Source organism: Magallana gigas, chromosome 5 (assembly GCF_963853765.1).
Source record: "Magallana gigas chromosome 5, xbMagGiga1.1, whole genome shotgun sequence".
Classification (NCBI taxonomy): Eukaryota; Metazoa; Mollusca; class Bivalvia; order Ostreida; family Ostreidae; genus Magallana; species Magallana gigas.
Genome location: NC_088857.1, coordinates 16,505,587 through 16,518,063, shown reverse-complemented (window position 1 = coordinate 16,518,063; position 12,477 = coordinate 16,505,587). Strand labels below are relative to the sequence as shown.

Sequence of the window (12,477 nt, the reverse complement as noted above, 5' to 3'; positions counted from 1 at the left end):
AAGACAGTTTAATATTAAAAATAAAAAACTAAAACAAAAAACAACAACAAAAATAGGCGACAAATAACCCTTTTAAATGCTCTATTCAAGATTACATTTGGTTGTCCAAGTTTTAGAATCAAACAAGTTAACTTTTATTCTTTCAAATACACAGTCTGGTTTCATAGAAGGTAGATACATAGGGGAAAATACTCGCTTTGTCTATGACCAAATGTCGTACACAGAGATACATTAAATTCCAGATCTTCTGGTCCACCCTAATTTTGAAAAGGCAGACTGTGTCATGGTCGGTACTCTTTAAAGTTTTACTTTTTGTACTTTTAGTTTGTGTGTGGGTTGTTGTTGTGTGTGTATGGTTTGTTGGTGGTTTTATTGTCGTTTTTTGTTGTTGTTGTTGTTGTTGTTCTTTGGTTTGCTTTATATATATATATATATATATATATATATATATATATATATATATATATATATATATATATATATATATATATAAAACTAAAACATTATACAGTAAATAAAAATTTCAAACACAACTCCTTGCCTGCATTTTACAAAGTGGCTTTTATCAGTACAACTTGACATACAAAGGGGTTGTAGACAGGGAGATCGTGTTGCTTCTTATTTATTCATTATATGTGCAGAAATACTCTCAATTTTTCATAAAGCAAAACAAATATATACAGGGCATTTTCATATAAAAAAAACAAAGAACATAAAATATCACAGAATGCAAGTTTATTCAATTCAAATCAATAAACATTTAGTTAAATGAAGGAATTAGGAATAAATTTTTGAACATTATGAGGTGCATGTTTTATGAAAATTAGAAAATAAAATATAACAAAATATTTAAATGTAATAAAAATTAAGTTGACCGTTGGTTGTATCAAAGAGGTCCGTACCTCTGTTTTTGGTAAACATTTTGAGTGTCATCTCTTGATCCTACTAATATATTTATGCTATGAATTAACCCCCCCCCCCCCATAAAAAAATTCTAGTACACCGATAAAAGTGTTACTGGAAAATTACATATTTAAAGAGTTTAGTAAGGAACTTTATTTTGTGGCAAAAGGTTTTCAGGATGATGATAAACATTTTTTTTTCAATATTATAATACTACAATTACTAATTAGTAATTACTAATTACTATTAGAGCACTACAACTTTAGATTCCTAATTTCAGTGCAATTCAAACTTCTAGTTATGTTGTGCATTGTGATATCTTCATTTTGTTCAGAAAACAGATTTTACATGTAACATTTTCCTATGATTTCTATCGACACAGTTTGTCATATTTAGCAAATATTCCTTGCATGATTAAAAGTTGAGAGAAAATGTTTGCCTAAATATAGCTTTTATCATGCAATATATATAGAATCTTAAACCTTATTTTATTTACCGATTCTTTAATTTTATTTCCTGAATTTATAGAAGATGGTTCTGTCAAGTCTGTAATAATTTGAGAATTTACGACATTGCATGTTGAATATTTAATGTTTGATAACAACGTTTAATTAAAACAAAAAGATCAAAATGTTAATAAGGTAATGAAATTGGAAAGTTTTTTTTATTATTATGTTAATTTTACCTATTTAAAATAGAATAAGTTTGTATCTTGTATCTTATGTCTTGTTCTAATGCTACGTATACAAACCTGAAAAAATTATGTTATTTTATTATCAAAATATACAGTTTGATATAATAGTCTGTCCTCCATTATTATACTTTTTCCTATTCTCATTGTATATATTGTATATTTATGCTTATTTACTATTTATCTACTACTTATCTATTCATTTATACAATGTACCTCTGACTTTTGAACTGTATATAATGATTGACCTCATGTACCATTCCATGGTGTGAGCGAATAAACTGAATTGAAAAATTGTGTCTGGTACCATGATTCATTCCGATTAAAAATAATAGAGAAAAAAACCGATTTACATGTATCTGTAAGTTGCGCCGTCAGTGCAGAAAGATCATGTCTGAAAAGGTTCGAGAATACACAGAATATTTAAAACATGAAAAGCAATAATTGTAGAACTTATTTTACTTTATACATTATTATTTTAAAGTGTAATTTTAATGTATGCCGAAAGAAGCATATTGACCCAAATTTTTGTTTTCAATGTTGGTTAATCTCTCTCTCTCTCTCTCTCTCTCTCTCTCTCTCTCTCTCTCTGTTTGTGTGGATTTTAAAAAAACTTTAGAAAAAAAATTTGATTGCAGGATTTAACACAATACACCCCCCACCACACCCACACACACACACATTAAAATTGCACTTAAAAATAGTAATGAGCAAAATGAGGTCTTCGATTATTTGCTTTTCATTTTAATATTATGTGTATACTCGTACCATTTCAGACATCTTTTAAACAACAATTCTTCTCGTTTTCTCGCCATTACTGCATATTAAGTTAATTTTGTAAAAGAATCTATGTTAATTACTTACAGTGAATGAACTATATTTAAACTTCTATTGCCTCAAGGTACCTATATTCATCATTACAAATTTAATCATTGTGAAAGCGTTTTAATAAATTCGTTGTTTGAAATGCAAAACTTTGTGTGATGGTTCATTTCACTTTTGTCCTTAAGATAATGAATTTTATAAGGAAGTTTGAAGATCATTAATAAGGACCAATGGCTTACTTGAACGAAGATGTGCTTCTTTCTTAAAGTGGTACCAGATTCAAGACAACCGTAATTAAATAACTTTAATTTGTTTTTTTACATTTATGATTATTCATTTTCCATTGAAAGTCTTAACCACAAAGACATCTTCAGAAGAAGAGGGTTTTATTTGTGTACCATGACGCGCTGTTCGTTTTTTTCGTTTGAGACCGCTGTGAATTTAACAGTTACTCCTCTTGTATTCTTATTATAATGATTTAGGACGTGTGATGATATCAAAACTGGGAACAAGGAAAAAAATCCATAAACAGAGTAAAAACGTTATAAAATGTTTCAAAATATTTGAAACCAAGTGTCAAGCTCACTCTTCGTTATCATATATGTAGATGAATGTTGATTTTTGTTCTTTTAGAGAAGTGAATTCAATATTATATTTGGTAGAGGTATTGTAGAGCGCCTTTCCCCTCTAGCCACCCCCCCCCCTGGAAAAATGACTATGTAGTACAATGTAGATTCCCGTAGAATTATTTTGTCTATCTTTTGCGATATTATCCCTAGTGTCCTCTTTTGCTCTCTTCCTTTTTTTTTTGGGGGGGGGGGGGGTTCTACTGTTAAATTAAACATCTCAAATATTTCTTTATATTAAAAATTTTCTTCAAGACGTAAATCTATATTTCACACCTGTATACCAAAGTTTACGCAGCGATCAATTGTGAACTTTGATTAACATTAAAAACAACCATGTGCGATATCAAAACATTACTTTTTTGATAATTAAATATAGTTTCAATAAAAATTATAGTTTACAAATATGAATCTATATTTATCAGCAAAATCTATTGTTAACGTTTATTTACAGACAGATAAACTTAGATTATCATTCGTAACTATAGTTTACAATCGTTAAATATCGTTTTAACTATAGAACGGTTAGTAAACTATAATTAACAGTTTATAATCCTCGTTGATCAACTGTGAAACTATATTAAGCCAGATAATAAGCAAAAAATTTTGAAAAAATAATAAGGTAGGATAATCTTTTACAATTTTACATAACATTCTTTGTTGACGTTGCTTGTTCCCTCGACTCGACTCCCCACTATTGGTATTCAATGTATGATGAGGGGATACTGAATAATTTTGACTCATTTTAAACTAGTTAAATATGTATTGCTAGATAACAATGTCACATGACTGACTATATATATATATATATATATATATATATATATATATATATATATATATATATATATATATATATATATATATATATATATATATATATAACGCCGGTCATTTTGCACCTTAATTTTTTTAAGAGTTATCTCCGCGTGTTGGAATAAAGAAAATTTTAATTTCGTCAAAATATCTGTGGTAAATGATTCATTTTATTTCATATTTCAATAAAGAGAAAGTTTATGCATGTGTTAACCAAGAGAGTTTTACAAATTTTAAGTTACTTTTTACAATATCTTGATAAAACATACGTTGCCCATAGACTTCAATACAAAATTCAAGGTGTAATAATTGGACTATAATCAAAATTTTGAAAATTCCCTGGCCCTTGGTGGAGTATTTTTGTTTGATGACACCTTCAAAATGATATAATGATTAAGAATATTGGACCATTCATGTATTAGGTACAAAATGTGGTCGTTATACATTGAATACCTTCCTGTGATCTAAATCTGCAAATATGTCAATATGGGATAAATATGTGTACAAGAATAATACTAAATTAAGGCTGCGGATATTCACTTCAAGCCCTGCCATGAAATGGTTGAGGCGTCTACCGTTTTCAATTTCCGTCCGACACTTCGTTATTTATATTCGTATTATTAGTTTTTGGACTTTTTTCCGCATATACATGACTACATGTAGTTTGTTGATAACATTTGTAATGATTTTGGTACATGTATAATCGTTATTCTTATGAAGTCTGAGTCGAATGATCTATTTTACTCAAAGACAAACAAATCTTCTAGCTTTTAAAATATTTACCGAACTTTTGTTTGCAAATGATGCTTTTAACTATAGACAATGGGGTAAATTATAAATATGTGTCTTTTTACCTGTGACTAACATAAAATTTGAGTTTCCCGTTGATTGAAATTTTTCATTAAAGTTGTTTAATTCCCTCAAAATTTTAGATAAAATTTCTGATTATTACTATGTATCTGACTTTTCTGAGATGCTTGTAGAAAATAAAGATTTTTTTTTCATGTTTATGTCGGACTTTATTCGTTATTTAAAATATTTGTATTTGTATTTGTATTTATACTATGCAACTCCGAATTCACAATAAACCTACACTAGAAGGTTTAAAGAAAAATAACTTCTCAGCAAATTCAACAATACAAAAGAAGAAATGTTTTTTTTCTATTTGAATCTGGACTTTGAAGTAAATGTGGGCGGAGCATTCTATTCGTGTCACACTGACACAGTTCGTTAACAATTCGATCGGGCTCGAGATATACAACAATTACCAAAACAAAATAGAGGCCATTTTGAAAAGAGCGATTGTAGTCTGAAGAGGGAAATCTTCCGCTATTTGTTTCATATAGAAATGACAATTTTTTGAGGCCAGGGAATCTAAGGAGGCAAGATGCCGGAACAGGTAGCCTTGTCGGACTTCATGAGGGACACTTGGGATGATTTCAAATCCCCAACGACCTCATCGTTCACGAAAAACATGTCGAGTTATAAAAGTTTCGTATCTAGTCTTGAGGAAGTGAGTAAACAATTTAATTCCGTTCTAGTTGCACTGAACTTGTTTTTAAGTGAAACAAAGTAGCTGCTTGTTAATACGGCTAATAGTGAACGAATTATCACATTCTTTGTTTTTGAATGAAAAATTGTAAAGAAAGACGTTGCTCTGAAAACGCCCACTTTTCATGCTGACAGTTGTATACTATAATATCTTATTCAGTAATCTTCAGTGGTGACAAAATCGACTTTGATTCCAACAAAAATTTCAAGTATTTAAGATATCTTTACACTGTTAAAGACTAGAAAAAAATAAAAACCAACTGGGAAGGGGGGGGGGCACATTTTTCTTTTCGACTATACGACCCATTTTTCTATTCATTAATGCTCTTAATAATAATAACATGTTATAAGATGAATTCTATTTTGATAATGTCATGGCATTGTTAGGTATGAGTATAGTATATATTATTAAAGTTTTTGCAAACACCAATTTTGATAATCCTTTGTTTTGCTTGACATGGATGCATTCCTCTTTTTCTTTGCATATTAGTAAAAAAATTATTTATATAGCTTTTATTTTCCCTTTATTTTACTTTTTTGTTATTATTCAAAGCACATTGTCGTATAATGACAGACAATAAAAGTGACAGCCTTGAATTCTAATGTTTGAATTATTTCAATTGATTTAGTGTGTTAAAATTCCCATTGATAATTAAACTATCAGTAATATGTTGGATGTAAATTGCAATGAAATTTAACCTCTTTATCTGACTTAATTGACTCTTTGTGTATGGTTGATAGATAATTGGATTAACTTCTGTATTAAAGTGCTTATTTAAATATTTATGTGACTAGCAATGATCAAGCATTTGAATCCTCTGTTAATCTTATTATAGATTGCATGGAAGAGTGGTATTAGCCATTGTGAAGAATTTCACACTCATACAAATGTGTTTTGACAGTATTCATGCTTCTGCAATTGCTCATAACGGGCTTCTTCAGGTGTTAGTGTGTGCTAGGTATACCTGTACAGTGTACATTATAGTACCACTCCTGATTCTGTTCTTAAAAATAATATTTGCTTTCGATCGGAATGTTGGAATTTGAAAGCAAAGTCAGAAGGAAGAAATGCCCCAGATGTATGTTTGCCAATTTTGTAATAACATTCTCTATAATTAGAATTAAAACTGAGAGGAAAGTTAAGCTTTAATTGAAAAAAAAAAAATATTGTGATGAGTTTCTCAGTTATTCATCTTCATGCATAATATGATACGCCTTCACTATGATGAAGTTTTTAATGGAACCAGAGCACCAGTACTCATTAGGTGGTGTACACAAAATTAGAATCAATCTGAAACAAAGGTGGAAAGAGAAAAGAGTAGTATTAGGATAAACTTAGTGTATTGTATAGGCCTCATTAATACATGTGTGGTAGGAAGATTACTCATTAATTCATATGACTAGACGTCATGTACATGTAAATATGAACATGGAGACAGGTGTTTTATGAACAGTGCATTAAACATCTGCAAATTATTGATAAAATTTACCCCTAAAAATCGTGAGTTCAATATTACTGGGTTACCTGTGGTTCTATAATTGGTTGTAACAATTTCTTCCTGCTGAAGTGGATGAGTCATTTACCAAATGCTCATCTGACATGCAAATGCAGATTCTGTCCATTAAGAGTGCATCATAATGCATAGAAACTTTATTTCATTTCCAGATTTTTCCAAGTCAGGAAAAAAATATTGCACTTAAGACCAGATGTTTTTTCCTTTCCTACACTTTACCAAATAAGGATGCATAACACACATACTGTTGTTTTTTATTTGATTCTGAGATTGTCCCTAAAAAGAGGAGTGCTTCTCTTTTGTTATAGTGATGATATTTTTCATTTTAATATTTTTTTAACTTCTTACACAAAGGGTATATTGTTGTAAAATGTGGCTCTTTCATCCTTAGGTTTTGTCATTAGAGTAAATGGAAATGGAGCAATGGGAGCAACAATATTTCACTGTTTTACATGTCTATGTTGTATATACATGTACAATACCCAGTGCGTGATTTTGACTCTTAAGAGCAAGCACATTATGAAATCTAACAAACATCATTGGTTGAGTTCCTTCAATTTTGTGAGAACTGAGAATTCTTCCTGGAACTAAGTCCTTTTGACTGGCTTTTTCTCCATTTTATTTATACATGTACACTACTATTCATATAGGTTTATAGGGAAATTGTGTTAGTTTATTTTAAGCTTCATCCGTGGGCAAACTTTGATTTGTCGTAATCAGTTTTAATTATATAGTTAACGAAGACAGAAATTGAGAGGAAATTTCAATTTGATAAAAAAAAATATTTCCTTTTTCATGACATTTCATGACACTTCAAGGATGTGTAGCTTGATCTTCAAATCATTTTGCAGGACCCAGATATTAATGCCAACATAACTACTCTACATGTATGCACCATATACATACATGTATATAATGAAATTTTCCATCTACATTTGTATACAATGTTAGTTTCACTTTTTTTAATATTGATGGTGGATTTCTTACTTTAAAACAAAGATGACGTAGTATAAATTATTCAATTTAGAATAGAAAATCTTTAAAATTTTGTTGCAGTACTTGAAGGAAACGAGATGTAAATTATTTGTTGCCTTAAAAGAATTATATAATAACATACAATATAACATATATGAGTGAGTGTTCCACAATGACTTTTATGTATACATGTTTTTAGGTTACATATATAGGATTTGTATTTGAATTCGGCTATGGAAATTTGATAAAATATTAAGCAAATTTTTTTTATTTCAAAGATGTTAAAATATTAGGTTTTTGGAGGTATGTTGTTTTTAATGAAATTGTGATTAAACGTTACAAAACTCTTAGACGGAGAAAGATAAAAAAAAAATGAAATAAACAGGTTGTGTTCATGACAGATATGAATCTAAATATATAACTACCACAAAGACAAAGATGCAGTGCAAGTACATGCACAAAATATGTTCCAACAGGATGTCAACTAGCCAGGAAGTAGACCCCACTGGATCACAATGTGTCAGTAGTTGTTATATATTGACAAAGCATATCTACAATCTCCACATCAGATGGCTATATATTATAAATGAAGAAAATCTATAAGCTTCAACACTAATCTGCCTGCTGTTTATGAAAGCTGTTGTGTGGAGGGTCTGGTTTGACTGAAAGTTGTAGTTGTTCATTGATAGATCTATATTAGGGGTTATTAAAACTTGTATTCAAAATACATAAAATTACAAGGGAGAGTAGCAGATAGAACTATTTTAACAAGACCTTGGACTTTCAGTTGGATGTAGCTATCTATTTCTTGCGTCAAAACAAGTTTAAAATGACGCATTTTCAAGCGAAATGTGCACCGATTGCGTAGTCTTAGCTCAAAAGCCAGACAAATCTTGTTGATTTCTGAGAGCCGTGGCTTAGAATAAAATAGACAGGCCTACGTCACATTGCTGTTCAACACAACTACCCCTAGTCCAAGCTCTTGTTAAAATGGTTCTAACTTACAGGCATCCATCAGTAATTTTGTATGCAAGAGACTAAATTAATTCAGGTATCAGTACTGTGAAACCAAATTAATTCATAGACATGTACCAGTACTGTCCCACCCCCCCCCCCCCCCCCCCTCCATCCTCACAATGTCAGGGGTCCTGAGTCCACTCGTGACAATCCCACTCAGGACCCCTGACATTGTGAGAATGTCCCACCCCCTTTCAGACCAAACTTACACAAGTATAACCCTTAGTGATGTCCAATGATAAAGGATTGAAGGCTCTGCTCTGATGCTTCCTTTCAACCAAGGAATAGCAAAACATTGGCTGACTGGGATCTCAGGCAAAATATGTTTTTTATGGCCCTCGGACCAAATTGTTGCCTTTGCCCTTAATATGGTCTCTGGCAACATTTTGGTCTTGGGATCTGACAAACATGTATAGCCCTAGATGCAAGTCAATATATGAATAATATACTAGTAACATTTAATATTTTTTATTTATTTTCCTTGTTAAATCACAAAAAAATGTTATGATTTTGACGATATGCCATGAAAACTGCTGAATCACATTGGAAACAGTTACAAATGTCCTCTTGGAAATAGTTATGTATTTTACTGGTAACAGTTATACAGGCCTCTCCAAACAATTATAACACTTTCCTGTTAAAGCAGTGATTCCAGTGTAACATATGGCAACACAACACTTTGAGGCATTGGGTGACATAAATCCCCAGGGCTTTTTCTGTCCCCTGGGGGAAAATATCATGATAGGTAGCCCTCAAAGCCAAGCAATTTTTATGATATTTACTGCCGCATTTGCTTCTTAAAATTATATTAAAGTAATACATTTTGCACCAAAATATCTATTACCAGAAATATATTAATGAAATTTGATACATATTAGTTTCTTATTTGTCTTAAATGATATTTTTCAGAGACTTGATGGTGATCGAAGTGGATTAACTAAAATGAAGAAGTCCGTCAAAGCCCTGTATAATGCAGGAAAAAGTAAGTCCGCTGTGAAAAAAGCATCTGTTAATGATTTTTACAACTCTCCAACGCTCATGCATGCACAAAACACCAGTCAAATGAGTAATAATGCAATTATAGCCAGTTCTTGCTCTAGAGAATGCTGATTATATCATTTCCAAAAACTACTAGATTTTACAAAGAGTGATAACAAGAAAATTAAGAGGTTCTTTGCTCAATAATTGTCTTCAGTTATAAAAAAAGAAGCAATTTATTTCAAATGTTGAGTTTTATAGAATATGCCACATACTAAGAACCATTTGTTAATTTTTTGCAAACTTCAGAATTGGTGCTTAGGTTTTATTAGGAAGATAAAGGAAGCAAGCTAACAAGTAATTATGTAGCTTCCCCATGGTGCTATGAAGTGCCTTCAGTTAAACACTTCACTGTTGGGCGCTGTAACAGTGTGGAAAGTTAGATTTATTAAGTTCTGTTGTGATGTAACTTGAAATAATTAAGAGTATTTTATCAACTGTATTATGTAATTAATTTCAATTTTGATTTGAATGGGGGGGGGGTAAGGAGAGAGAGAGAGAGAGAGAGAGAGAGAGAGAGAGAGAGAGAGAGAGAGAGAGAGAGAGAGAGAGAGAGAGAGAGAGAGAGAGAGAGATGGACAGAGAGAGATGAGTTTTAAGCAATTAAATTTTAAGTTCTGTTGTGATGTAACTTGAAATAATTAAGAGTATTTTATCAACTGTATTATGTAATTAATTTCAATTTTGATTTGAATGGGGGGGGGTAAGGAGAGAGAGAGAGAGAGAGAGAGAGAGAGAGAGAGAGAGAGAGAGAGAGAGAGAGAGAGAGAGAGAGAGAGAGAGAGATGAGTTTTAAGCAATTAAATTTTCTCATAATATACATCTGTCTTCTAGAGGGAATAGACTAAGTTATGCCAAAATATAATCCTCTTTTGAAATGTTCTTAATTTAATGATGCAAGAATGATTTTCAATCTTTTTGATGCTTTATTTGATTTTTTTTCCCCTTTTTTATGAAGACAAGTTACTTTACTCAAAAATGGGTCACCAGAGTGAATGGCATAATTCATTGCAAAGTTACCTATTGCTAAACAAAGCCAAAAAAAAACAATATCATAATTGAGACCGTTGCAAAGCAAGCTTTAAGTGCTTCCTGGGGGGAAGTTATAGAAATAGTCCGTCACGTATCTATCTCAGGAGGATATAGTACAAGAAACCAGGATCCTTTTAATGCACATGAACTATCTATTTCATGTTAATGAATGGCTTAATCAGTGTATACTTGGCTTTTAGATTTGACCTAGATATTTGATGTGGTTTTTTTGTGTTTTTGCATTTTGATTGAATAGCCGGGTGTCCTGGGGGATGATTGTTTGAGGTCAGGTGCCTGTATTATCTCTAATGGAGATTGAAATCTTCTGTGTGGCTCTGTGTTTTATCTCCTCAGACTCATCAGAATATTTAAATGTCTTGAATACTTTAAATAGCTGACTTGAGTAACAGAGATGTACTCTGACAGCATAGTACACTGTCGGCCTAAAGTTGCCCTAATATTTAGTTGATTTCAGATATTATGATTTTTCAAAGCAATTTATTTCCATAATCCCCAGCCCATCTATATTACTATAATCCAACGATCCATCCGCGACTGAGGATTTCTTAATGAATATAAGCACCCTCCATCCACACCCCACCCCCTGGCCATTATGAAATGTACCTAAAAAAAGTTAATACCGTTTGTTGACAAGTTCATATATAAATGAATATTAGATGTTTAAGTACTTCAGACAAATAGCAGGAAAAGATAAATATAAATAATGATATCAGAAATAACAAAACTTTGTCCAGATAAATTTTCAGTCCATTATTATTATAGCATGAATGAATTGTAAATAAGGAATGTGATTAGGGGACAATATTCTAAAAACTTCCAAATTTTATTTGTTTTGAATGTAAAACTTGAATTTGCAGGTTTTATTTTTTTAATTTTACCATAGTCAGTCTTTTTCTCTATAAAAGTGAGATCTGGACAGTATTATTAATATGGCGTTTGCTTGTTTTTACCTAGGACATTATGAAAGTGAGGTGACCGTATCAGAGAATCTGGAAAATGTCAGTAAAACTAACATGGAACAGGAAACGGACATAGGTGAGTGGTACACTGTGTTTGTGATTTTACTGGAACAGATAATTGTATGGTTAGAACAATATGTCTTACACAGGATGTGGGAGGGGTCCAGTGGGTTATGGGAAAACAATAGGCAGAGATGGCGTACTTGTGGAAGTAAAACATTATTTGGACAGAAAAAAAAGATCCAGAAGAGAGTTGTTTTAGGGGAGGGGGGAATTGATAATTGAGTTATCTCAAATGAAACAAACATTATCAACATGGGCTTGATGTTTGACACAATATGTTTCATGAATATTGTATGTTTTACTTAATTGATTCATTAACCATGCAGATAATTTGGAGTCCTAAAGCATATAGTGTGATAAGCCTTCATGCATAATGTATATTTAAGAGACTGAGGCTTAATGTGAAGTTAGTCCCATTCATTGCCAAATATCTTCACAAATGTATG

General features: G+C 31.3%; 1 protein-coding gene across 8 annotated transcripts in view; it reads left to right on the top strand.

The window, feature by feature from the left end:
- The first annotated feature begins 5,126 nt into the window (after positions 1 to 5,126).
- LOC105337075 (arf-GAP with SH3 domain, ANK repeat and PH domain-containing protein 2) overlaps positions 5,127 to 12,477 on the top strand; it is a 31,555-nt gene continuing 24,204 nt past the window's right edge. For all 8 annotated transcript variants that reach the window (XM_066084910.1, XM_034473550.2, XM_034473556.2 and 5 more), the window contains exons 1-3: positions 5,127 to 5,374; positions 9,828 to 9,900; positions 11,964 to 12,044. In XM_066084910.1, coding sequence (XP_065940982.1) covers positions 5,249 to 5,374; positions 9,828 to 9,900; positions 11,964 to 12,044 — 280 coding nt within the window. In that variant the 5' untranslated portion in view covers positions 5,127 to 5,248. The remainder of the gene's footprint in view (positions 5,375 to 9,827; positions 9,901 to 11,963; positions 12,045 to 12,477) is intronic.